Source organism: Suricata suricatta, chromosome 8 (assembly GCF_006229205.1).
Source record: "Suricata suricatta isolate VVHF042 chromosome 8, meerkat_22Aug2017_6uvM2_HiC, whole genome shotgun sequence".
Classification (NCBI taxonomy): Eukaryota; Metazoa; Chordata; class Mammalia; order Carnivora; family Herpestidae; genus Suricata; species Suricata suricatta.
The window spans coordinates 110725341-110748522 of NC_043707.1; the positions used below are offsets into that span (position 1 = coordinate 110725341).

The 23182-nt window shown below is 42.8% G+C and overlaps 1 protein-coding gene across 9 annotated transcripts in view; it reads left to right on the top strand.

Annotated features, from left to right (window-relative positions):
* SCMH1 (Scm polycomb group protein homolog 1) overlaps positions 1-23182 on the top strand; it is a 158768-nt gene that overhangs the window by 121978 nt on the left and 13608 nt on the right. For all 9 annotated transcript variants that reach the window (XM_029949393.1, XM_029949391.1, XM_029949392.1 and 6 more), the window contains 2 exons: positions 15879-16079; positions 17786-17977. In XM_029949393.1, the coding sequence (XP_029805253.1) occupies positions 15879-16079; positions 17786-17977 (393 nt within the window). The remainder of the gene's footprint in view (positions 1-15878; positions 16080-17785; positions 17978-23182) is intronic.

Below are 23182 nucleotides of genomic sequence, written 5' to 3' on the forward strand. Positions count from 1 at the left end.
ACACTTGTACAGTGGAAAGATTAAAGTTACCTTTTACAGACCCTTCAAATACAAACTATCCTGAATTGAAAGCTGTTTGCCACATTGTATCCTTTATACCTACCTTTCATTTTTTTAACTGTGCAGCACTTTTTAAGAGTTATTTTTATTTTTGTCAGTTATATACATGTTCATAATTTAAAAGAACAATAGGTTTATAAGAATTATTACAAAAACAAAACAAACTGGCCATCCCTCTTTCCCATTTACTTCTCACCAAATGCAATCACTTTTAATTCAGCCAATTCTTTGATTTACCTCCATATATATAAATGGCATGTTTATATTGCTATTGTTTTTATGCTTCATTGTTTAACTGACAACCCACTTTATTTTTTTTCAAACCTACTGATAGTTTATTTATTTTTAGTGATTCATCACTTACATATAACGTCCAGTGCTCATCCCAACAAGGGTCATCCTTAATACCCCCTGCCCATTTAGCCCCTCCCCCACCCAAAGCCCCTCCAGAAACCCTCAGTTTGTTCTCTGTATTTAAGAGTCTCTTATGATTTGTCTCCCTCCCTGTTATTATATTAGTTTTGCTTGCCTTCCTTTATGTTCATCTGTTTTGTATCTTAAATTCCACATATGAGTAAAGTCATATGATATTTGTCTTTTTCTGACTAATTTCACTTAGCATAATATACTCTAGTTCCATTGTTGCAAATGGCAAGTTTTCATTCTTTTCATTCACCAAGTGATATTCCATTGTATATATGTATAAATATGCCACATCTTCTTTATCCATTCATCCGTCAATGGACATTTGGGCTCTTTCCATACTTTGGCTATTGTTGATAGCACTGCTGTAAACGTTGGGGTACATGTGCCCCTTCAAAACAGCACACCTGTATCCTTTGGATAAATACCTAGTAGTGCAATTGCCGGGTTATAGGGTAGTTCTATTATTAATTTTTTGAGGAACCTCCATTCTGTTTTCCAGAGTGCCTGCACCGGGTTTCATTCCCACCAGCAGTGCAAAAGGTCTCCTCTTGCTCCACATCCTCGCCAACATCTGTTGTTGCCTCAGTTGTTAGCCATTCTGACGGGTGTGAGGTGGTATCTTGTTGTGGTTTTGATATGTATTTCCCTGATAATCAGTGATGTTAAGCAGTTGTTTCATGTGTCTGTTAACCATCTGGATATCTTCTTTGGAGAAGTGTCATTCATGGCTTTTGCCCATTTCTTCACTAGATTATTTATTTTGGGAGTGTTGAGTTTGATAAGTTTTTTATAGATTTAGGATACTAATTCTTTATCTGATATTTCATTTGTAAATATCTTCTCCCATTCTGTCAGCTTCCTTTTAGTTTTGTTGATTGTTTCTTCTCTGTACAAAAGTTTTTTATCTTGATGAAGTTCCAATAGTTCATTTTTGCTTTTGTTTCCCTGGCCTCTGGAGACAGGTCAAGTAAGAAGTTGCTGCAGCCTATGGGGGGCACCTGGGTGGCTCAGTAAGTGTCGGACTTCAGCTCAGGTCATGATCTTACGGCCCACTAGTATGGGCCCCATGTCAGGCTCTGAGCTGTCAGCTTGAAGCCTGCTTTGGATTCTGTGTCTCCTTCTCTCTCTGCCCCTCCCTGGCTTGCACTTGCATGCTCGCTCGCTCGCTCGCTCTCTCTCGCTCTCTTTCTCTCTCTGCGTCTCTCTCTCAAAAATCAATAAACATTTAATAAATTAAAAAGAAAAACTTGCTGCATCCAAGGTCAAAGAGGTTGTTGCCTGTTTTCTCTTCTAGGATTTTTTCTTTTCTAGGATGGCTTCCTATTCTTACATCCATTTTGAGTTTATTTTTGTGTGTGGTGTTAAGAGCGTGGTCCAGGTTCATTCTTCTCCAAGCCACTATCCAGTTTTCACAACACCATTTGCTGAAGAGACTGTCTTTTTTCCATTGGATATTCTTTCCTGATTTGTCAAAGATGAGTTGGCCATATGTTTGTGGGTCCATTTCTGGGTTCTCTGTTCTGTTCCACTGATCTATGTGTCTTTTTATGCCAGTACCATGCTGTCTTGAGGATTGCAGCTCTGTAATACAGCTTGAAGTCCAGACTTGTGATGCCTCTAGCTTTTTTTTTTTCAGGATTGTTTTGGCCATCCAGGATCTTTTCTGGTTCCATACAGATTTTAGCATTGTTTATTCCAGCTCCGTGAAGAATGCTGGTGTTATTTTGATAGGGATTGCACTGACTATGTAGATTCCTTTGGGTAGTATTGACATTTTAACAATATTTGTTCTTATAATCCATGAGCATGGAATGTTTTTCCATTTTGTGTGTGTGTGTGTGTGTGTGTGTGTGTGTGTGTGTGTGTGTCTTCTTCAGTTTCTTTCATAAGCTTTCTGTAGTTTTCAGTGTATAGATTTTTTAGCTCTTTGGCTAGGTTTATTCCCAGATATCTTACGGTTTTTGGTTCAATTGTAAATGGGATCGATTCCTTGATTTCTCTTTCTGCTACTTCATTATTGATGTATAGAAATGCACCTGATTACTGTACATTGATTTTATATCCTGTGACTTTGCTGAATTCTTGGGTCAGTTTTAGCAGTTTTTGGTGGAGTCTTTTGGGTTTTCCACATAGAGTACCATGTTGTCTGCAAAGAGTGAAAGTTTGACTTCCTCCTTGCCAATTTGGATGCCTTTTATTTGTTTGTGTGACAATCCACTTTAGAAGCTGGGTATTTAACTCTTCTTAATCTCCTTGTCACCCACCCACACATACTTCCCTATCTTAATACCATGATGTTATAATTTTGATTAGATTGAAAGTCAGTATTTTGTCGTTGTAGTTTGTGGAATGCTATTCTCAACTGAACCAAGTAGTGTACTGTGATTATTCTTTTGTTGCACATTTTGTTTTCTGAATAAATCTTATTGATTTCTTTATGTTTTTATTTTGCTAGGTAGTTATTAATTCAACCTTAAGCTCTCTTACTGCTATGTATATCTCTGTGTTCAAGCACATTATATATTTATCCATTTCAAACTCTTAAAAAGAAGTCTCTTCTGGAGCCTTCTGAGTTTCTCGACATTCTCTTCACCTACCTTTTGTGTTAGTCCCAGTTCGCTCCTTCCTATGTCTCTGTTATCCCATGTAAACCTTTCTTAGATTTGCATGTTTAATTTTACATGAAACTGTTGGTTCTCTCTGAAGCTTCCCTTCATCAGTAGTATTCTGCAATCTCATCTGAGATGCAAGTATTTTTACTTGTCATGCTGGACACTTTGTGTCCCCATCCATTCTTTAGTTTCTTGAAAATTTCTTAAATTCTTTTTTTTTTAATGTTTTATTTATTTTTTGATACAGAGAGAGACAGAGCACGAGAGGGGGAGGGGCAGAGAGAGAAGGAGACACAGAACCGGAAGCAGGCTCCAGGCTCTGAGCTAGCTGTCAGCACAGAGCCCGACACGGGGCTCGAACCCACGAACATGAGATCTGACCTGAGCCGAAGTCGGAGGCTTAACCAACTGTGCCACCCAGGCGCCCCTTAAATTCTTTTTTGAGTGACTTTCTCCCATTTCTTTGTCTCCCTTCACTCCTTCTGTTGAACCTCCTGAACTCATAGTGTAATATTCTTAACCCTCTTTATTCTTATCCCTATTCTCTTTGACTTTTTGCTCAACTTTTATCAAAGTTTACCTCAACTGTATCTTCCCAGACTTTGGATTATTTTCTTGTGTCAGCATCTTACTTTTAAAGTGCCCTTATTCATTACTCTAGTGGCATTTTCCAAAGGGTGTTTGGTAGAAAACCAGTCCTGCAAAATTATCTGCATAAAAAGATTTTACATACACTTAGAAACTTTGTCATATACGCTCAGGAAGTGCTTATACTCTGCTTCCCCACTCTTGGATATTCGCATCTGCCATGAACTCTTTTTTGTTTTCTGAATTTTTCACTAGACTGGTTTTTTTTTTTTTTTTTTAGGTTCACAACAAAATTGAGCAGAAGGTCCAGAATTTTTTCATATACCCCTTTCTCAACACATACATAGCCTTCTCCATTATCAACACTCCCCCCACACCAGAGTAGTAAGTACATTTGTTTCAAGTGATCAGCCTTTGTTGAAACATCATTCTCACCCTGTATCCATAGTTTACATTAGGGTTCTCTCATGGGGTGTACATGTTGTGGGTCTTCTCAAATGTATAATGACATGTATCCGCCATTATAGGACAATACAAAATATTTTAATCGCCCTAAAAAAAGTCCATGCTTTGCCTTTTCATCCCACCTTCCCCCCAACTCCTGGCAACTACGCATCTTTTTGCTGTGTCTGTAGTTTTACCCTTTCCATAATGTCATGTATTTGAAATTATGCAGTACGTAGCCTTTTCACATTGATCTTTTCACTTAGTAACATGCATTTAAATTTTCTTCAAGTCTTTTCATGGCTCATTTGTTTTTAGGGATGAATGATATACTATTGTCTGGCTGTACCACAGTTTATCTGTTCACCTGCTGAAGGACAGCTTGGTTGCTTCCAAGTTTGGGCAATTATGAATTAAGCAGCTGTAGACATCCATGAGCAGATTTTTGTGTGGACATAAATTTTAAATTCCTTTGGGTAAATACCAAGGAATGAGATTACTGATCATATGGTGAGAGCTTGTGTAGTTTTGTAAAGTGTGGCCAAACTTTCTTCAAAAGTGTCTGTACCATTTTGCACTCCCACAAGCAATGAAAGAGAGTTGCTTTGGCACCACATACTCACCAGCATTTGGTGGTGTTAGCGTTCTTGATTTTGGCCATTCTAATAGGTGTGCAACATTTCATTGTTATTTTAATTGGCACACCTCTAATGACATACATGGGAAAGCATCTTGTCATATGTTTATTTGCTATTTGTGTTTCTTCTTTGGTAAGGAATCTAACAGTTTTTCATTGGGTTCATTTTCTTATTGTTGACCTTTTAAAAATTCTTTATATTTTGGAAAACAGTTCTTTATCAGGTGTACCTTTTGCAGATTTTTATCCCAGTCTGTGGCTTTTCTTCTCATTATCTTGATTGTGTCTTTCACAGAGCAGAAGATTTCAATTTTAATGAATCCAGCTTATCAATTATGTCTTTCATGGACCACACCTCTTGTGTTACATCTAAAAAGCCATTGCCACACCCCAAGGTCATTCTCGTATTTTCTCCTGTTTTATTTTCTAGGAGTCTTACAGTTTTGAATTTTACATTTAGGTCTGTGAACTATTTAATTTTTGTGAAGGGTATAACGTCTGTGTCTAGATTCCTCTTTTTGCATGTGGCCATCCAAATGTTTCAGTGCCACTTGTTGAAATGACTGTGTTTTACTCTATTGTATTGCCTTTGTTCCTTTGTCAAAGATTATTCACTATATTTATGTGGGACCGTTTCTCAGCTTTCTATCTGTTCCATTGATCTACTTGTCTCTTCTTTCACCAATACTATACTGTCTTGAATACTATAGCTTTCTAGTCAGTCTTGAAGTTAGGTAGTATCAACCCTTGTTCTTTTCCTTCAATATTGTGTTGACCATTTAGAGGTTTTTTGCCTCTCTATATAAACATTAAAATCAGTTCCTCAGTAGCCACAAAATAACTTGCTGGGATTTTGAGTGGGATTGCATTGAATCTGTAGATCAAGTTGGAAAAAACTGACATCTTAACAATATTGAGTCTTCCTGTCTATGAACATGGGATATCTCTTCATTTGCTTAGTTTCCTCTTTCTTATTTTATTTTTTTATTATAAGTGTACTCTTTAATACCCATCACTTATTTCACCCATCCCCGACCCAACTCCCCTCTGGTAACTATCAGTTTGTTCTCTATAGTTAATTGTTTTGTTTTGTTTTGTTTTTATTCATCAGAGTTTGTAGTTCTCCTTATATAAGTCCTGTACATATTGTGTTAGGTTAATACCTAAGTATTTCCTTTTGGAGGTACTAACACAAATGTATTGTGTTTTTAATTTCAAATTTCACTCATTCCTTGCAATTGACATTTGTATATTTACCTTGTATCCTGCAACTTTGCTATAATTGCTTATTAGGTCTAGGATTTTTTTTTTTTTGTCAGTTGTTATGCATTCTCTATGTAGACATTTGTGTCATCTATGAACAAAGAAAATTTTATTTCTTCATTCCCAATCTCTATACCTTTTATTTCCTTATTACATTGGTCAGGACTTTTAGTACAATAATGAAAAGTTGTAGAGAGAGGGAACATGCTTACCTTGTTCCTGATCTTAATGGAAAAGCTTCTGGTTTCTCACCATTAAGTGATGTTAGCTGAAGGTTTTTTGTAAATATTCTTTATCAAGCTCAGGAAGTTCCCCTCTGTTCCTTGTTTGCTGAGAATTTTTATCATGGATCAGTCTTGGATTTTGTTGCATGTTTTTTCTGCATCTATTAATATGATCATGTGATAGTATTACTTTAGCCTGCTCATGTGATGGATTACATTAATTGATTTTTTTAATGTTTTGAACCAACCTTTCACATCTGAGATCAATTTCATTTGGTGGTAGTCTGTAATTTTTTTAATATATTGTTGGATTGGATTTGCTAATATTTTGTTGAGGATTTTTACATCAATGTTCATGAGAGACATGGGTCTGTAATTTTCTTTTCTTGTAATGTTTTTATCTGGCTTTGGTATTAGGGTAATGCCAGCCTCCTACAATGAATTATGAAGTATTCTCATTGCTTCAGTTCTCAAAAAGAGATCATGGCAAAATGTATTTCTTAAATGCTTAGTAGAATTCACCAGTGAATTCATCTGAATCTGGTGCCTTCTATTTTGGACGACTATTAATTATTGATTCAATTTCCTTAATATATATTACATATTCAGATTATCTTTTTCTTTTTGTATGAATTTTGGCAGACTGTGGATTTCATGGATTGGTCCATTTAATCTAGATAATCAAATTTGTGGGCCTAGAATTATTCATAGTAATGCTATGTTATCCTTGTAATGACCATGGATCCATAGTAATGTCCCCTCTTTTATTTCTGATATTAGTAATTTGTGTCATTTTTTTAAATTTGTACTGTCTAAAGGCTTTTGATATTATTGATCTTGGCAAAGAACCAGCTTTTGGTTTCATTGATTTTGTTGTTGTTCTGTTGACTTCTTATTTTCAGTGTCATTGATTTCTGCTGTTTTTTATTACTACTTTTCTTTTGCTTACTTTAGATTTAGTATGCTCTTTTTTTCTAGTTTCCTAAAGTAAAAGCTTAGGTTTTTCTTTTAATGTTTATTTAGTTTTGAGAGAGAGCAGGGGAGGGGCAGAGAGAGATGGAGACACAGAATCCAAAGTAGATTCCAGGTTCTGAGCTGTCAGCACAGAGTCTGAAGTGGGGCTCAAACCCATGAACCATGAGATCATGACCGAGCCAAAGTTGGCCGCTCAAGTGACTGAGCCACCTGGGTGCCCTGAAGCTTAGATTATTGATTTCAGATCTTTCTTCTTTTCTAATATATACATTCAGTTATATCTATTTCCCTTTATCCATATCTTTTGCTATACCCCAGAAATTGATGTTATATTTTTATTTTCATTTAGTTAAAAATATTTTTTTTACATTTACTTATTTTTTGAGAGATAGAGTGAGACACAGCATGAGTGGGGAGGGTCAGAGAGAGAGGGAGACACAGAATCTGAAGACAGGCTCCAGGATCTGAGCAAGTTGTCAGCACAGAGCCCAACGCGAGGCTCGAACCCACCAACCATGCAATCATCACCTGAGCCGAAGTTGGACACCCAACCGACTGAGTCACTCAGGCGTCCCTAGTTAAAAATATTTTAAAAATTATCTGGAGATTTATTCTTTGACCCATATGTTGTTATTATATATATTTTGTTTAACCTCCAAATAGGGGGGATTTTCCACCTATCTTTCTATTACTTATTTTTTGTTTATTTCATTGTGATTTAAGAGCAAACATTGTATAATTTCTATCCTTTTCAATTTATTATGGTATGTTTTATAGCCCACTGTGTGGTCTGGCTTCATGAATGTTTCATATGAGCTTGAGAAGAATGTGTGTTCTGCTGTTGTCAAGTGAAATAACCTATAGATATCAATTCTGTCTAGTTGATTGATGGTGCTATTGTGTCCTTACCATTTTCTGCCTGCTGGATCTGTCCATTTCTGGGAGAGAGATGATGAAATCTCCAATTAAAATAGTGGATTCATCTGTTTTTTCTTGGAGTTCTATTAATTTTTATCTCTGACACTTTGATGGTCTGTTGGTGGTTACATATACAGTAAGAATTTCTGTATCTTCTTAGATGAATGACAATTAAATCATTATGTAATGCCCCTCTTCATCTGCAGTAACTTTCCTTGCTCTGTAGTCTGTCTGAAATTAACATAGCTGTCCTGCTTTCTTTTAATTAGTGTTAGCATGGTATATCTTTCTCCATCCCTTTGCTGCTCACCTATATGCCTCTTTATACTTAAAGTGGGTTTCTTGTAGGCAACATAGAGTTGGGTCTTGTTTTTTGATCCACTTTCAGAATCTCTTTTAATTGATATATTTAGGCCATTGATATTTAAAGTGATTATTGACATAGTTTGATAAGTATCTACCATATTTGTTCAGTTTCCTATTTGTTGCCTTTGTTCATTGTGCCTGTTTTTGTCTTCCACTTTTTCTCTGCCTTTGGTGGTTTTAGTTGAGCATTTTATATGATTTCATTTTTCTCCTTTTAATATGTGTTATACTTTTTTAGTTTTTATTTAAAGTCTATTTATTTGAGACAGAAGCAGTGTGGGAGGGGGCAGGGAGAAAGGGAGACAGGAGGTCCCAAGCAGGCTCCCCACTGTCAGCACAGAGCCCGAGGCAGGGTCAAACTTACGAAACCATGAAATCATGACCTGCACTGAAACCAAGAGTGGTACGCTTAACCAACTGAACCACTCAGGTGCCCCTCTTTTTTAGTTTTTTAGTGATTACCCTAGAACTTACAATATACTTTTGTACTTTCAAATAGCACTATACCACTTTACAGATATGATAACAAGTATTCCTAATTCCTTCTTTCCATCCTTGTATGATCATGGTCATTCATTTCACTTCTACATAGTGTTAATAAGTATATACATAAGCACATACAAATATATCACAGCTATTTCTATTTTGAACAAACCGTTATCTATTAGATCAGTTAAGAATGAGAAAAGTAAGTTTTTAGTTTGCCTTCATCTGTTTCTTCTCCAGTGCTTTTTATGTAGATTTGAGTTCCTGATCAATATTATTTTCTTTCAGTTTAGGGAACTTCTTGGACTGCTTTTGCAAGGTAATCTACTAGTAACAAAGCAACAAACTTCCTTTTTGTTGTTGTTGTTGTCTGAGAAACTTTATTTCTCCTTCACTTTTGAACGATAATTTTGCAGGGTGCAGAATTCTAGGTTGGTGGGTGTATTCCCTCAACACTTTAATTATTTCGCTCTAGTCTCTTCTTGCTCATATGGTTTCTAAGCATGTAATTTTTGCTGTTGCTCCTCTATAAGTGGGGGGGGGTTGCCTCTGATTTCTTTCAAGATTTTTTTCTTCATTTTTGAGTTTCTGGATTTTTATATAATAGGCTTAGTTTGTAGGGTTGTTTTTGGTATTTATCATGCTTGGTGTTCTCTCATCTTTTTGGATCTGTTTGGTGTCTGATATTAATTTGGGAGAAATTCTCTTGTCCTTATCCCTTCAAAAATTTCTTTTGTTCCCTTCTTTGTTCTCCTTCTGATATTCCTGTCGTGTATATACTCTACTCTTTTTGTACTTATCCCACAGTTCCTGGATAGTCCTTTGGATTTGTTTTGTTTTTTTCAGCCTTTTTTCCTCCTTGCTTTTCAGTTTGGGAAGTTTCTATTGAGATATCATCAAGCCCAGTGATTCTTTTCTTGGCCATGCCCACTGATGACTCTACTAATGAGTCCATCAAAGGTAGTCATTTCTGTTGCAGTATTCACTGCAACAGCGCTCTCATTTCTTTTTTATTCTTTCTTAGAATTTCTGTCTCTTCATACATTGCGTAGGTTTTGCATGCTGTCTACTTTATTCATTGGAGCCCTTAGCATATTAATCATACTTTTAAATTCCCAATCTAATAATTCCAATATCCCTACCATGTCCGAGTATAGTTATGCTTTTTAGTCTAAGGCTAGTTTCTTACGCATATGCTTTATTCTTATTCTCTATCTCTTAAAACTGCAGTTTTTGCCTTTTAGTATTCCTTGTAATTTTTCTCTTGATAACCAGACATGATGTACTAGGTAAAAGGAGTTGTTGTAAATAGGCCTTTACTAATGTGAGGGTAAGGTTCTGGGAGAGGAAGAAGTATTCTATAGTCCTGTGATTAGGTCTCAGTCTTTGGGGTAGGGGAGTGGGCTGGGCCTCTAAAGTATGAAATTCACCAGTATTTCTTATCCTCCTTGCTCTTAGGTGGGACAGGATGGCTGGAGGGGGCTGGAATTGGGTATTTCCCTTTCTACCAGGTGGGTGAGGCTCTATCAAATCCCAGCAGGTTAAGCTCTGGTAAAGTAGTTTTCCCTGAGGGCAGGCCTTGTTAAGTCTTGTCTACTCTTCTGTATACTCTGGCATCCTGTTTTTAAATGGTTACTTTTCCGCACTCACTGATGAAAGCATGAGGGGATCTTTCTCTAATACTGTGAGAACATGGTTGAATGCCTAAAGGTAAAACTTACACCTGGGGTGCCTGGGTGACTCAGCTGGTTAAGCGTCCAACTTCAGCTCGGTCATGAGTTCACAGTTTGTAGGTTCGAGCCCCGCATCGGGCTCTGTGCTGACAACCAGCTCAGAGCCTGGAGCCTGTCTTCGGATTCTGTGTCTCCCTCTCTCTCTGACCCTCCCCTGTTCATGCTGTCTGTCTGTCTGTCTCTCTCTCTCTCTCTCTCTCTCTCTCTCTCTCAAAAACAAATAAAACATTAAAAAAATAAAAAATAAAAAACCTCAGAAGTGTGGGACCCCTCCCCCTCAATGACTCGCCCCCCTAGCGTTTTTAACTCTCAGGCTCGGCTACACTACACTTCCAGCAATTCATCAGTTACAGTTCAGGTTTTCCTACCTTGAAGTTAGTTGCTGTGGAAGTTTCTGCTCATGGATTTCTCTGCTTGGTAAAATGTGATTTTCTGTGTTCCTCCATTTGTCGCTCCAAACTTGAGTGGCATCAGTTTGCCCTGTGACCTCACTTCTTTGATGGATCTAAAACAGATTGTCTTTCAGTTTGCTCAGCTTTTCACTTGTTGTTGGGATAGAATAGCCACTTCCAAGCTCTTAACATATTGAACCTTTCTCCAATTTTTTTTACAGCGTCTGATTTCATGGATGCAGTAGAAACCCAAAACATGAAAATTATAAATATCTTTATGACCTTAAAATTAGGAAGGATTTGAAAACCAAGGAAAAAGCATAAACTATAAAAGGAAAGGTATATAATCTTTTATATACCAGAAAAGGGTAATATCTTATTAAAATTAAGACAGCTCATCTCTCTTCCACATGGCATCGTTTGGAGTGGCTCAGCTGGGACTGGAAGACCCAGTTCCAAGATGGCTCATTCACATGGCTAGCAAAATTGGCGCTGGCTAGTAGTTCTTCTCTACATGGACCTCTCCAAAGGGTAGTTTGGACTTCCTCATACCATGGTGGGTGGGTTCCAAGAGCACATGTCCCAAGAGACAAGAAGTAGAGCCTTTCATTTTCTTAGCACGTAAGCCCCCAAATTAGCATAGCATCATTTCTACCATATTTAACTGATTAAGCAGTCATAGAGCTCAGATTCAAGAGAAGGAGAATAGACCCCACTCCTCTATAGGTAGAGAGTCAAAGAATTATGGACCATATTGTAAAGTCACCTCAGTCTACTCTCTGAACATAATTCATTTACATTTTTCCTACTTGGGACATTTATTCTTCCCCTTGCAAGATTCTCCCTTAAAAGTCTCATCCCTTTATGACATCAGGCTGTGGATCTAGGATCTCATCATCTAAATCAGAGGCAGGTGCAAATGAGATCTCCCAGGTGCAGATTGTCAGGCATGGCTCCTAGAGTGTCATTCTTCTCAATCTGAAGACCTGTGAACTAAAGAAAAATGTTGTCTGCTCCCCACATACCCCATGTGCAGTGTGGGACAGGCCTAGGATAACTTACAGATACACCCACCCATCCAACAGGGAGCAGTCATTGGCCTGTAGAAATTCTGAAATCCAGCCGGGCACATGTTGCCAGTTCCTTCATTAGACCAGTATTACTTTCTTGGGGCTGTTTTCCATGGCTCTCAGCTTTGTCCTCTGAATCATCCTTCCTTTTCCACAGAAAACCAAGATTGCTTTCTTGGTCTTCATCCCATCTGTGAAGGGTTTGGGCCTAAAGGCCTCTGTTCATTCTGTACCATTTCTGTCCCTCTTTGTCTGATTGGGCAATTCCTTCGCCACAGTGATTCTCTGAGAAACTTGAGGGGTTTACTAGAAATGTTACTGAGATTTTCTTAATTAGACAAAGGCACAACCACGGATCTCTTGAAGATCAGCTCTTCTATACTTTGGGCTTCCTGTATGGCTGCTGTGACACAATGCCCTTAAGGTTCTTAGAAACTCTTGCCGTTTAAGGGAAAAATTCTGCAAGACTGATTCTTAGGATTCTTAAGAGGGCCTTTTGGTCAGGAAGAGTCTATGAAGCATAGTCTTAAATCATTCTGGCACCTTAACAAAAATATTTTATTGCCCCATTCTGGATTTGACCCTTTCTTAACTTAGTATCCTTTGCCTTCTGGAAGGACTGAAAGTGAGAAACAATTTTATTTGTGGGCTTTTTAAATTTATATATATATTTTAAGCTCATCTTTCTCATTTTGCATTTTTATCAGAGGTAGTGAGATGCCACCTTGCACTTGCATTACTTTGTCTAGAAATGTCTTTAGCTATTTCACCAAGTTCACTGGGTACATTTACTTCCTGGTCCCTTACTGAAGGTGACACAGTGTCGTCGGACTCGACATCACTGCCTAGCCACCTGTCCCCGTCCTCCATCTTCCAATAAGATTTTCCTCACTTGCCCTAAACTCTCCCTAACAGCCTCCTCAAGACCTTGTGGGCTTCCATTTGCAGGTTTCTAAGAGAATCACTGTGGTGGGAGCATTGCCAGCTCAGACTAATGGGGACTGAGATGGTACAAAATAAAAACAACTGCATGACCCCCACCCCTTATAGGCTTCTGTTCAAGCCCCTTTCTGCTTTCATTCACACCCTTTGTGTGGCCCTTCATGCTTCTTCCTGCCTCCCAGTCTCAAAGCCAATGCCATGCGTGTTAGGCTTTTGTTACTGCAGCACCCTATTTGTGGCACCACTGTCTCTTTTGGTAATACACCAAACCACCACGGACTTCATGGCCTAACACAACAGTGTGGGCAGGGCTAGGTGGCCAGAGCTTCTACCTGTTCCACGTGGTGTCCACTGAGGTGACTGGACTAGGATTGGAGGACCCACATCTACACATGGCTGACAAGTTGGTCTTGGCTGTTGGTTTCTCTCCACATAGACCTCGCCCCAGGGTGGCTTTGGCTCCTCACTTGCGGTAGTTGGGTTCTAAGAGTGAATGTCCCAAGAAAGAGGAAATGGAAACTGTCAGCTTCTTAAGTAAGCAAGCTCTGGGCCCAGAAACTAGCACCGTGTCATTTCTACACAGTCTGTTGGTCAGTTATCGCACAGATCGACGAAAGGGATGTCGAAGGCGTGGGAGTCGTGTTTTTAAACCACAACCGCCTTCTCAAGGTTGTATCGTTTGCCTTTATCTTTCACCCTTTAATCCACATAGAATTTCTTTTTGTAATCATCACCAGACTGGTTATATTCTTTTCCTTTTGTATAAACACACAAATTAAGTAAAATTTACGTGCGGTGAAATGTACGTATCATAAAGTACAATTCGATGAGTTTTAATCTTTGTGAGCACCGTGTCACCACAATCGCAGTCAAGACGAAAGTCATCTCTCCACCTCTGGAAGGCACATCATGCCTCCCCTGGGCCAGCCTTCTCTCCCACCTTCATTCTGATGTCTATCACTGTAGATTTGATTTTTCTGATTTTTTAATTATATTTGAACTTACTACCTAAACAGATTTATACTATATGTACTTTTTGTATTTGGTTTCTTTCACTAAAAGTAATGTTTTTGAGAAGCACCCTATCAATAGTTCATTCTTTTTTACTGCCAAATGCTTATCCCAATAAATGAATATACCACGATTTGTATATGCATTCTCCCGTTGTTGACGCTTTTAGTTTTAGGATGTTATGACTAAGCTGCTATGAACATTCTTATGAGAGTCTTTTCATAGATATGTTTCTTTGTTTATTTGAACGCCTTTTCCTATCTTTTTGAGTTTTTAAATTTTTACTTTTGTTCTTAGTGAAAGAATCGTATCATGACATGGACGTCCTATTATTTAACACACTTCACCCAATCCTTCTTTCATTAGATCTGCCATCATGCCCACCTCCAGGGGCACTGCCCATTCCTGGGCCTTTTGTGAATTATAAGACGTTTCACAAAACAGCTTGGTTTCTCATCATTGCCCATTCTTGGTTAAGGATTTGGCTTTCTTGGGTCTGCTCGGTCGGTTGCTACTTTGCCTGTGTGCTTTCCGGCTTCCAAAATTTTCAGCTGTCCCCTTTAGTGTCTGACTTATTTTAGAGGGTTTTAGCAGAGAACAGAGTTGAAGGTGCATTTCAGTGCATCTTGCTTGTTACCTTTTCCCTTTCTTTTCTACCTGTCACTTTCCACTCCCTGCCTTTCTCTTGCTATTTTCCATTTCTATCTCTCCCTCTTCCTTTCCCTTAGAATTGGGTGAGGAATCCTCAGAGAGAATGTGGCTCAGCCCCCTTGTTTTACATCGCTAAACCGGCAGCCCCGTGGACGAGGATGGCAGGTCGTCCATGGCCAGCACAGCTCCCGCTCTTATCTGTTTTGCCTTTAATAGCAAAAAGGACCTTTTGCTCACCTGTTCTTTCATCAGTTAGCGATCCATGAAAGTGTGAGAAGGAGAGTACCCTCTTCAAGTGGGTCCTAGAAGGCACATCAGAAGAACAGCGTAGCTGACCAGGCTGCTGTGGGTTCTCTCTGGAGATCAAGGAAGCACCCTGTTTCTGGCCACCTCTTACTCCTGTGCCCACCCTGTCCCCTGCCTAGCACAGTGCCAGCTAGAGGGTTGCAGCAAGAGAGTACCCAGCTGGCATGACCAGAGAAACTACTGAAACAGCTCTCTCGATGGGACCCTCGGGCCCTTTCCATTGTTTTCTTTAGTCCCGTATTTCTCTACTACTTTTTTGGGACCTGAGTGTTAATACAAAAGATGACAAAGGGACTCCGTGGCCTAGAACAGAAATCAAGGTGGGTGACCAGCGGTGTGACCATTCTAAGTGCAGGGCCACACACACACACACATGCACACTCTGGCTAATATTGCCCCTACCATCCCTTACACATGTAAGACTTACGAAGAATGTGTGGGGCAACCAAGCAGTGAACACGAAAGTACATATATCTGGGGAGTTGTTTTAGGCTCTCTCTTCAGTGCACAGAAGACCAAGGACAAGTTCTGTGCCTTGGCTTTTGGCCTGAGCTGCTCTTCCAGCAGGCTCTGTTCCCAGAGCCTTTGGTCATGCAATCTGGGCTGGTTGCAGCTGGACACAGCCACCCTCTGCCCCCTCCCTGTGTGTCACCAGCCTAGCAGCTGAGAATCCTGCTAGGGACCGGAGCCCAGAGTGTGAGGCACAGAAGAGAGCACTGTTCTGTCATTTCTCTACCCTGGACGCTCTTTAAGCTGTCCTCTTTGTCTCCGCAGTGTGTATTTACTTGAACAAGAACGGCACCCCGGGCCCCCACTTAGATAAGAAGAAGGTCCAGCTGCTCCCTGACCATTTTGGGCCAGCCCGCGCCTCCGTCGTGTTGCAGCAGGCTGTCCAGGCTTGCATCGACTGTGCTTATCATCAGAAAACTGTCTTCAGCTTCCTCAAACAGGGCCATGGTGGTGAAGTGATCTCAGGTAAGCATACTTGGGCTGGGGTAGCCTCCTAACAGAAGGGGCAGGACTTCTCAGCTGGCTGATCTATAGCAAGGCCTCCTGGGTCCTACTGCAGTCACGCCTGCAGGTCTGGAGAAACGTGAAGGGATTCTGTTCCTCAGAGAGTCTTCCTTTCCGACAACCAGAAGCTCTGTGAGCCCTACGCACTTTGTGGCCAAGTAGAATGCCATGCTGACTCTGCGTAACCCAGCCTCTAAGCAGACCCCTCTCCTGTCCACCTGCTTGGCCTCTGCGCACAGAAAATGTATGTGTGTTGCTTTAAAGGTGTTCCAAAAGAAAGAGTCCAGAGGGACCACATCGTGGCCACAGGAGCTTCTCCAGATTGCCACAGCCCCCACACCTGGCCTCAGGGGACCCGAGGACCCCTAGGTTCTTCCGGCTTTTTAGCTGCCCAGTCCCAAGCCAGTCCTGTTACAAGGAAGTTGAATCCCAGGGCGAGGTGGGAAAAACCATTCCCCCTCTCTTTCCTGCTACGAGAGTTTGACTCAGCTGTGCAGTTTTTTATTTTCACTGAGAACACTTACTTTTTCTGCTGTGCCCTGGTTCTGTTTCCATGGTCCCAAGTCCAAAACCCCATTCCTTACCCACCAAACCTATGAAGACTTCTGCTGGAGCCTTTCAGTCCTAACTGCGTGATACTGCAGTCTCCCACCCCTGCCCTCTAGCGAGTTGCAGTCTCGAGCCTCAGGGAACACAGCTGACGTGCAAGACCCGACGGATACCTGTGTTCTTTTACAGGACCCTATAAGTCACTGTATCCTGTTAGCAAACATTCTTTGAACCTTTATTGCCAGGCACTGCCAGGGAAGGAGGAGAAGAGATGACAGGCAAGACGTGTTCTCACGTGTGAGAAATGTGTAGAGGGTGATGTGGGAGCCCTGCCTGGCGAGGGAGTAATTGGCTGTGTGGAGGACGAGGGCATGCATGGAAGGCGCTGTTCTAGAAGGCCAAGGGCTGCTGGGAAATCAAGCCTTCCTTTCCCTGGGAGACCGAGGCTTCCGTGCAGTTGTCTGTGGGAATGAGGCCTCTGTGCCCCTGGGGGGTTGCTGTCACCCACACCTTTTCTGGGGCTCTTCTACCCCCACATTGAGTCCTGGCCTGGCCTTCTCTCTCCATTTCCTTGTTGCCCTCAGAGACAAATGCAAAGGCCTGCTTTTTAAGGATTATACAGATATTTTTTGAATAGAAATAGATAGGGAGTAAAATAAAACCAAGTGTGGAATCGTTCCAAATGCTGCTGGAACTCTAGTGCCCTGACACAGGTCGCACTGTGTGCCCAAGCCATTGCTGGCAGCAGCCCTACTCTCCCCGTCTGCCCAGCTTCTCTGTTCTTAGGGAAATCGAAGCCAGAGTGAGCAATTCTCCCCGGGGAGGCCCAGCCAGCTGATGGAGCAGATAGAGTTGTGCTCTCAGGTGTTTTCACAAGTTGTGTAAAATCGCCTCAGAGCCCCAGGTGCAACGGGCCTGGCCTAGCCACTCCCATTACTGCAAGCCCTTTGGAGTTGGAGGCAAAAATCAAACCCTAGAGGGAGGGAGGAGAGCCGAGGGGAGGGAGGGAGGAGACCTGGGCACCAATTGCTTTGTGTAACCAGGTGAGCCTGAGGCAAGCAGTGGGCTGGGCTCCTCCTGCCCGGCTGACGGGCTCGCCCGTTCCCTTAATTCCACAGCCGTGTTTGACCGTGAGCAGCACACCCTCAACCTCCCGGCAGTCAACAGCATCACCTACGTCCTCCGCTTCCTGGAGAAACTCTGCCACAACCTTCGCAGTGACAATCTGTTTGGCAGCCAGCCCTTTACACAGCCTCACTTGCCGCTCCCCGCCGCCGAGTACAGCCACAGCCACGACAGGTACCTACCAGGTAGGAGCTGGGATGGGGCCTGGGCTAAGGAAGGGGCACGGGGCCAGCAGCAGCGCCAGCGAGGGCCCGGGCCCGGCCCGCACACCCGCTAGCCCGGCGCCTCCTATCCGGACACATGGCTTTCTACGCCTTACCTTTGCTGCACCCACGGGACTCCTGGGTCTCCTCCCCTCTCTGCTCTCTCCAGGAGTTTGTCTCCTCTCTCTGGGATTCACCTTCTGTTCCTCTGGATTTTTATCCCTAGAAAATGGTGGTTCATAGTTCTTCTGAGCCCCCATGGCATGTGGCATGTGGAGCCACCGTGAGGTCACAGCACACCTCCCAGTGCGAGGCTGGCAGCAGAGGCCCCAGGTAGCGCTCTCTTGCCAACAGGAAGCTGTAGTCTCAGGCTACAGTGAGAGACATGTGCTCCCCCGGGATTGGCCATCCACCCTTTCCCCTGGCACGTCGCCTGAACGCCTCCAGCACTGCCAGTCTAGCAAGTCAATTCAGGTTCCTGCCATTCCCCGCTCGGCCGGAAAATAACTTTCTTAGTAGCACAGCAGACCCGCGGCGGGAGAGCGGCTGCCACGTGGCCGTGGCCATATCAGTGACTAAGCACTTCCAAGAGAGGTGCACGAGTGAGTGGAACTCAGCTTCTGGAGGCCAGGACACAGAACGACAGGGAGCAGAGGAACGCTGATCCCAGCAGCGAGGTAGGTGGTGGTCAAGAGAGGAAACACAGGCCGTTTAGAAGAGTCTCATGGAGACACACACACACACACACACACACACACACACACACACCCACCCACCACCCCCAACCCCCACCTCCACCCCCCGGCCAGAGGAGCAGAGAGGTGGTCCTGTGAGTGCTGGGGCTGTGCCATCCTTTGGCAAGGGAGCCCAAGTCTGAAAGGTGCCTCTCTCAGACCTGCACAAATCTTGTCCCCACACTGCCTTCCCTGGCATCTCTTTACCGTTGTCTTAACAGAGGCCACTTCTGGAGAGTGCACTCGGCAAAGTCACTGCTCCCCCAGCTTTCCCCGCCCCCATCCATTGGTACCTCTGCACCCCAGTGAGCACTGCTTGGGTGACAACCTGAATTTCCAATACTCCTTGTGAGGGACAGACCACATGGTCCCTGCAGACATGTCTCTGCCCCCTTTACTATCTGTTTCTTGGGAGGAAACTTCTCTAAACCTTCTCTCCTGTTTCTTTTAGCTTCAGAATCAGAGAACAGAAAAAAGCGTCTTTAGTATGTTGCACTGGGAGTCTGGGCCGGGTATGGCAGAGGTGGGGCGGACAAGGGCATGTTGTTAAATACCCCAGCCGTTGACCTTCAGGAACTCTGAGCAGCACTAAAATGATGACAGTGAAGCCCACCTGAGATCCAGGAGGGGTAGTGAACACGGAGGGTAGCTGCTCATCTCTAAAGAGAGACTTCTCTCAATGAACCAGGAGCCCAGAGTTCGTAAGTGGCATATCCTCCCTGAGGACGGAAAGAAGCTCACTGGTAGCAGCATGCAGAGACTGGCAGGGCTGCACGTCACGGGCCCGCAGTCATGGAGGGGGTTTGGAACTGAGGCATGGTGTGCCCTGGGAATTCTGTTCCAGTTTGCATCTCTCTGATTCAGCTACTGGACAGGAGGAAGCAAGCGTTAGCCACTCTTCCTTCTTGCCTCACCAACCAAGAAAGAGACAATGACCAGGGTCATTTTCAGACAGAGTCAGCAGGCTCTCTGCACCTTCTTGTGCTCACTCTCTAGCTTTTGTTTCCCATCCTAGGAGCTCGGCAACTTGGCCGCTCTCACACCAGTTTGCTTGCTTCTCTTAAGTGAGTGTCCTCCCTGTGCCCGGACAAGCCAGAGCTTTGCCTAGATTTCTCGCTCCTCTGTGCTTCTTCACTAATCTTGCCTGCCTGCCTTACTGACCCTTTACTGCACCTCTGATCATCTGTCATTCCCTGCACTTTCCTGATGACTTACCCAAACCTCTGCCAAATGGCTTGATGTGCATAGGGCCGTCTTTTGCTCTGCCCTTTGGATCCGGGGTTCATCACTCCCGCCTTCTGCATGGCTCCGCACTTCTGGTTCAGCATCCAGAGCCACCACTCCTCATGTCCAGGTACTGACTGAGGTGCCTCCTCCCTTCCCTCCAGCTTGCCTTCACACGCCCTGGCCCTTAGGGTCTTAACCTAACTGACCACTCAGTTCCGGTATAGCAGATCCCATTAGGCTTCCTTACCTTTGTTGAGACTTAACTTTTTTTGACAAATTCAAAGTCTACAGAAAAGCTGTGCAAACAGGACAGTGGGCAGCCATGTACTCATCTAGATTTACCACTTACCTGTTTAGAATATTTACTATACCTGTTTCTCTCAGGCACACATACATATATTTGTGTCTGTGGATTTTGTTTACTGAGCCAAGAGTCAGCTGCAGATGAGGGACTTGATCCTTAATAAACTTTCCTCTGCATCTCCTAAGAGTAGGAGTATTATCACACTCCAGAAATTTAACATTAACAAAACCTACCAGCTGATAGCTAGATAGATAACGGATTTCCCCAGTTGTCCCAATAATGTCCTCTGTAGCTGTTTTTTTTTTTCCTAATCCAGGGTTCAGTGAAGGCTAAGCCACTACGTTTAGTTGTTCTGTCTCTTTAGTTTTCTTTTATCTACAGCAGTTTTCCAGACTTTTCCCCCTCCCTTTCATGACATGACAGTGGCATTTTGGAGAGTCCAGACGAGTTGTCAGATACTCTGTGCCAGATGCTATACTAGCCTCGGGGAGCCAGAGCCGGCCCAGGTGGCATCCCTGCTCTGGGGGCATGCCCGCTGAGAGGGAACAGACTTGCGTGTGGTGGGAGCACGGGACAGGCTCTGTGGCCAGCCAAGAGTGATGAAAGAAGAGTTCGGGGGGCGGGGGCAGAACAGCGTCAGATTAGAGTTCTTTAGAACTCCACATGCGGCCATGTCAGGTAAGAGGCCTGTGAAGGTGAGGTGGGAGGGGGCTCCTTCCGCCCATAGAACTGACCGCATTAGTGAGGAGAGGGTTAATGTAGCTGGTCCCCGGGACTGTTGTCTTAGCTGTCATTGAACCCGCCCAGCATTAACCTCTAGGTCTGCTGTTGGGAGACTGCCCAGATTCCTCTCTGCTCAAGGAGGTTCATTTGCCCCATGGCGGTACATTCCTTGTGCCTGATTTTCCAGCTGCCACCCAGGGTCACCTGAGCTTATAAAGTGGTTCTCCTGCCAGAATCCTACAAGGTACAGGATTAAATAAAGCCAAAGAAGAAGTGTGAAATTTTTCCAGAGGCCCCTTCATCCCCATGCTGGGTTTCCTCATAGAACTGTCAGAGTTCTGAGGTGATGCAAATGCTCATACGTAATTGAACCTGTATTGAGTCCATTATTCAGTCGGCCAACCCAGAATGTATCGGCTGCACAACACCAAGGTCTGGTTTAGGCATGGGGGGCTGGGGGAGTTTCCATAGTAAACTCGGGTTCCAGGTCCTCAAATTCAAGAGTTTACAACCTGGTAAAGAGGAGCAGCAAATAAGCAAACAGATGTGTACTTTCATAGGACAAGTTCAGAGTTCAGAAGTTCAAACCAGGTGTCAGGAGACACTTTCCAGAAGAAATGATATCTAAGCTTGGGCCTGAAGGACCAGGATAATCAGGAGAAGATGCCACAGACCCAAGGAGATGGAGGAAGGGAGTGATGAAGAATTTTCCAGTTGAATGAATAGCCTGTGAGACTGTGAGGGACAAAGGGGAGCATGACCTGTGTCGAAGGGACCGGATGTCTGGTACGGCCGACAGACACCGTGGCAGAGATGCGTGTGAGAGACCAGGCTGGAGCAGAGGCGGCAGCCCCGTCAGGAGTGCTCTAACTGACCGTATTACCAGATTTTTGTCATTGAGCAGTGAGGACCCAGGGAAGGGGCACAGTCACAGTGCTTCAGAGAGGTCACTCAGGATCCAGTGCGGAGCGAGACAGTAGGCCGGGAGCCTAGCTGGAGGTTTGGTTTGTGTGGGACTCTGTGAGTCTTCTTAGACTTGGAGATAATCCTTTCCTTTGATACCCAGATCTAAATAACATCAGATGACCCCACCACCACCACATCATTCAGACTAGAGTTCCCCTGCTCTGACTCGGGTTCTAACGCCTTCTTTCCCAGACCGCTCATATAGCTGACCATCTCTCCCTTCGGTGCTTTGATCCACCATTTGAACTCTGAACTTGTCCCATGAAAGCGCACACACATTTGATCCAGTTTCTCGTCCTTCATTTCCCTAAGAAAAATGAGCACAAGAATGAATACAATTGTAACGAACTTGTACTGAAGTTTAGGGGAGGTGGGGGAGAATTGCGGCAAAGAACAGGAAGCATTTTAACACTTCCATTTGATCTTAAATGTTTATTCACTGCTACCGGATGCATCCTATTGGTCTCTTTCACCTTCGGCCTCAGCCTGCTGCCATTTCTGGGACCCACTCTAGGTCTGGAGGATTTTCTTCTCTGTTCTCTATTCCTTCTGTCCCATACCTCCTCCTTTTCCAGCCATCAGCAGGCCCCTCCCACTTAATTTATTATGCAGAATAATTTTGTTTCTTCTTGTCCCTACTTCCCTAGACTTTGTCTTTCATAACCAAAATTATATAAATGTAACAATGCCATTATATAAATGAAAGAACCATGTAGCCCACCCAGATCTTTACTTTCAACTCAAAGAACAAAGACAAAAGCTATATGGTATAGAGAGATCTGTTCCATCTGTTGCCGTGTTCTTTTTGTTTCTGCCTTCCTGTGGATTAATCCAGTTTTTTTATGATTTTGTTCTATTTCCTTGTTGGCTCATTAGCTATAACTGATTTAATTCTTTGTTTTATTTTAGTGATTGCTTTAGTTTATATTATACATATTTTACATATCACAGTCTGCCTTAATGCCATAGTCTCATCCCTTTATCTATTGTGTCAGACCCTTACAGCTGTACGCTGTCCCCATCTTCTGGGCTTTGCACTGTTGTTACCATACATTCTACTCTTACATATATTGTAAATCCCACTATAGGTTGATATTATTTTACTGTAAATAGGTAATCCTCTTTTAAAGATTTTTTCAATATAAAAGAAAAAGATATTCTTTTAATATAAAAGAAAAATTATTTTATATTTGCCCTTTCATAGTTACCCTTTCTGGTACTTTCCATGTTTTT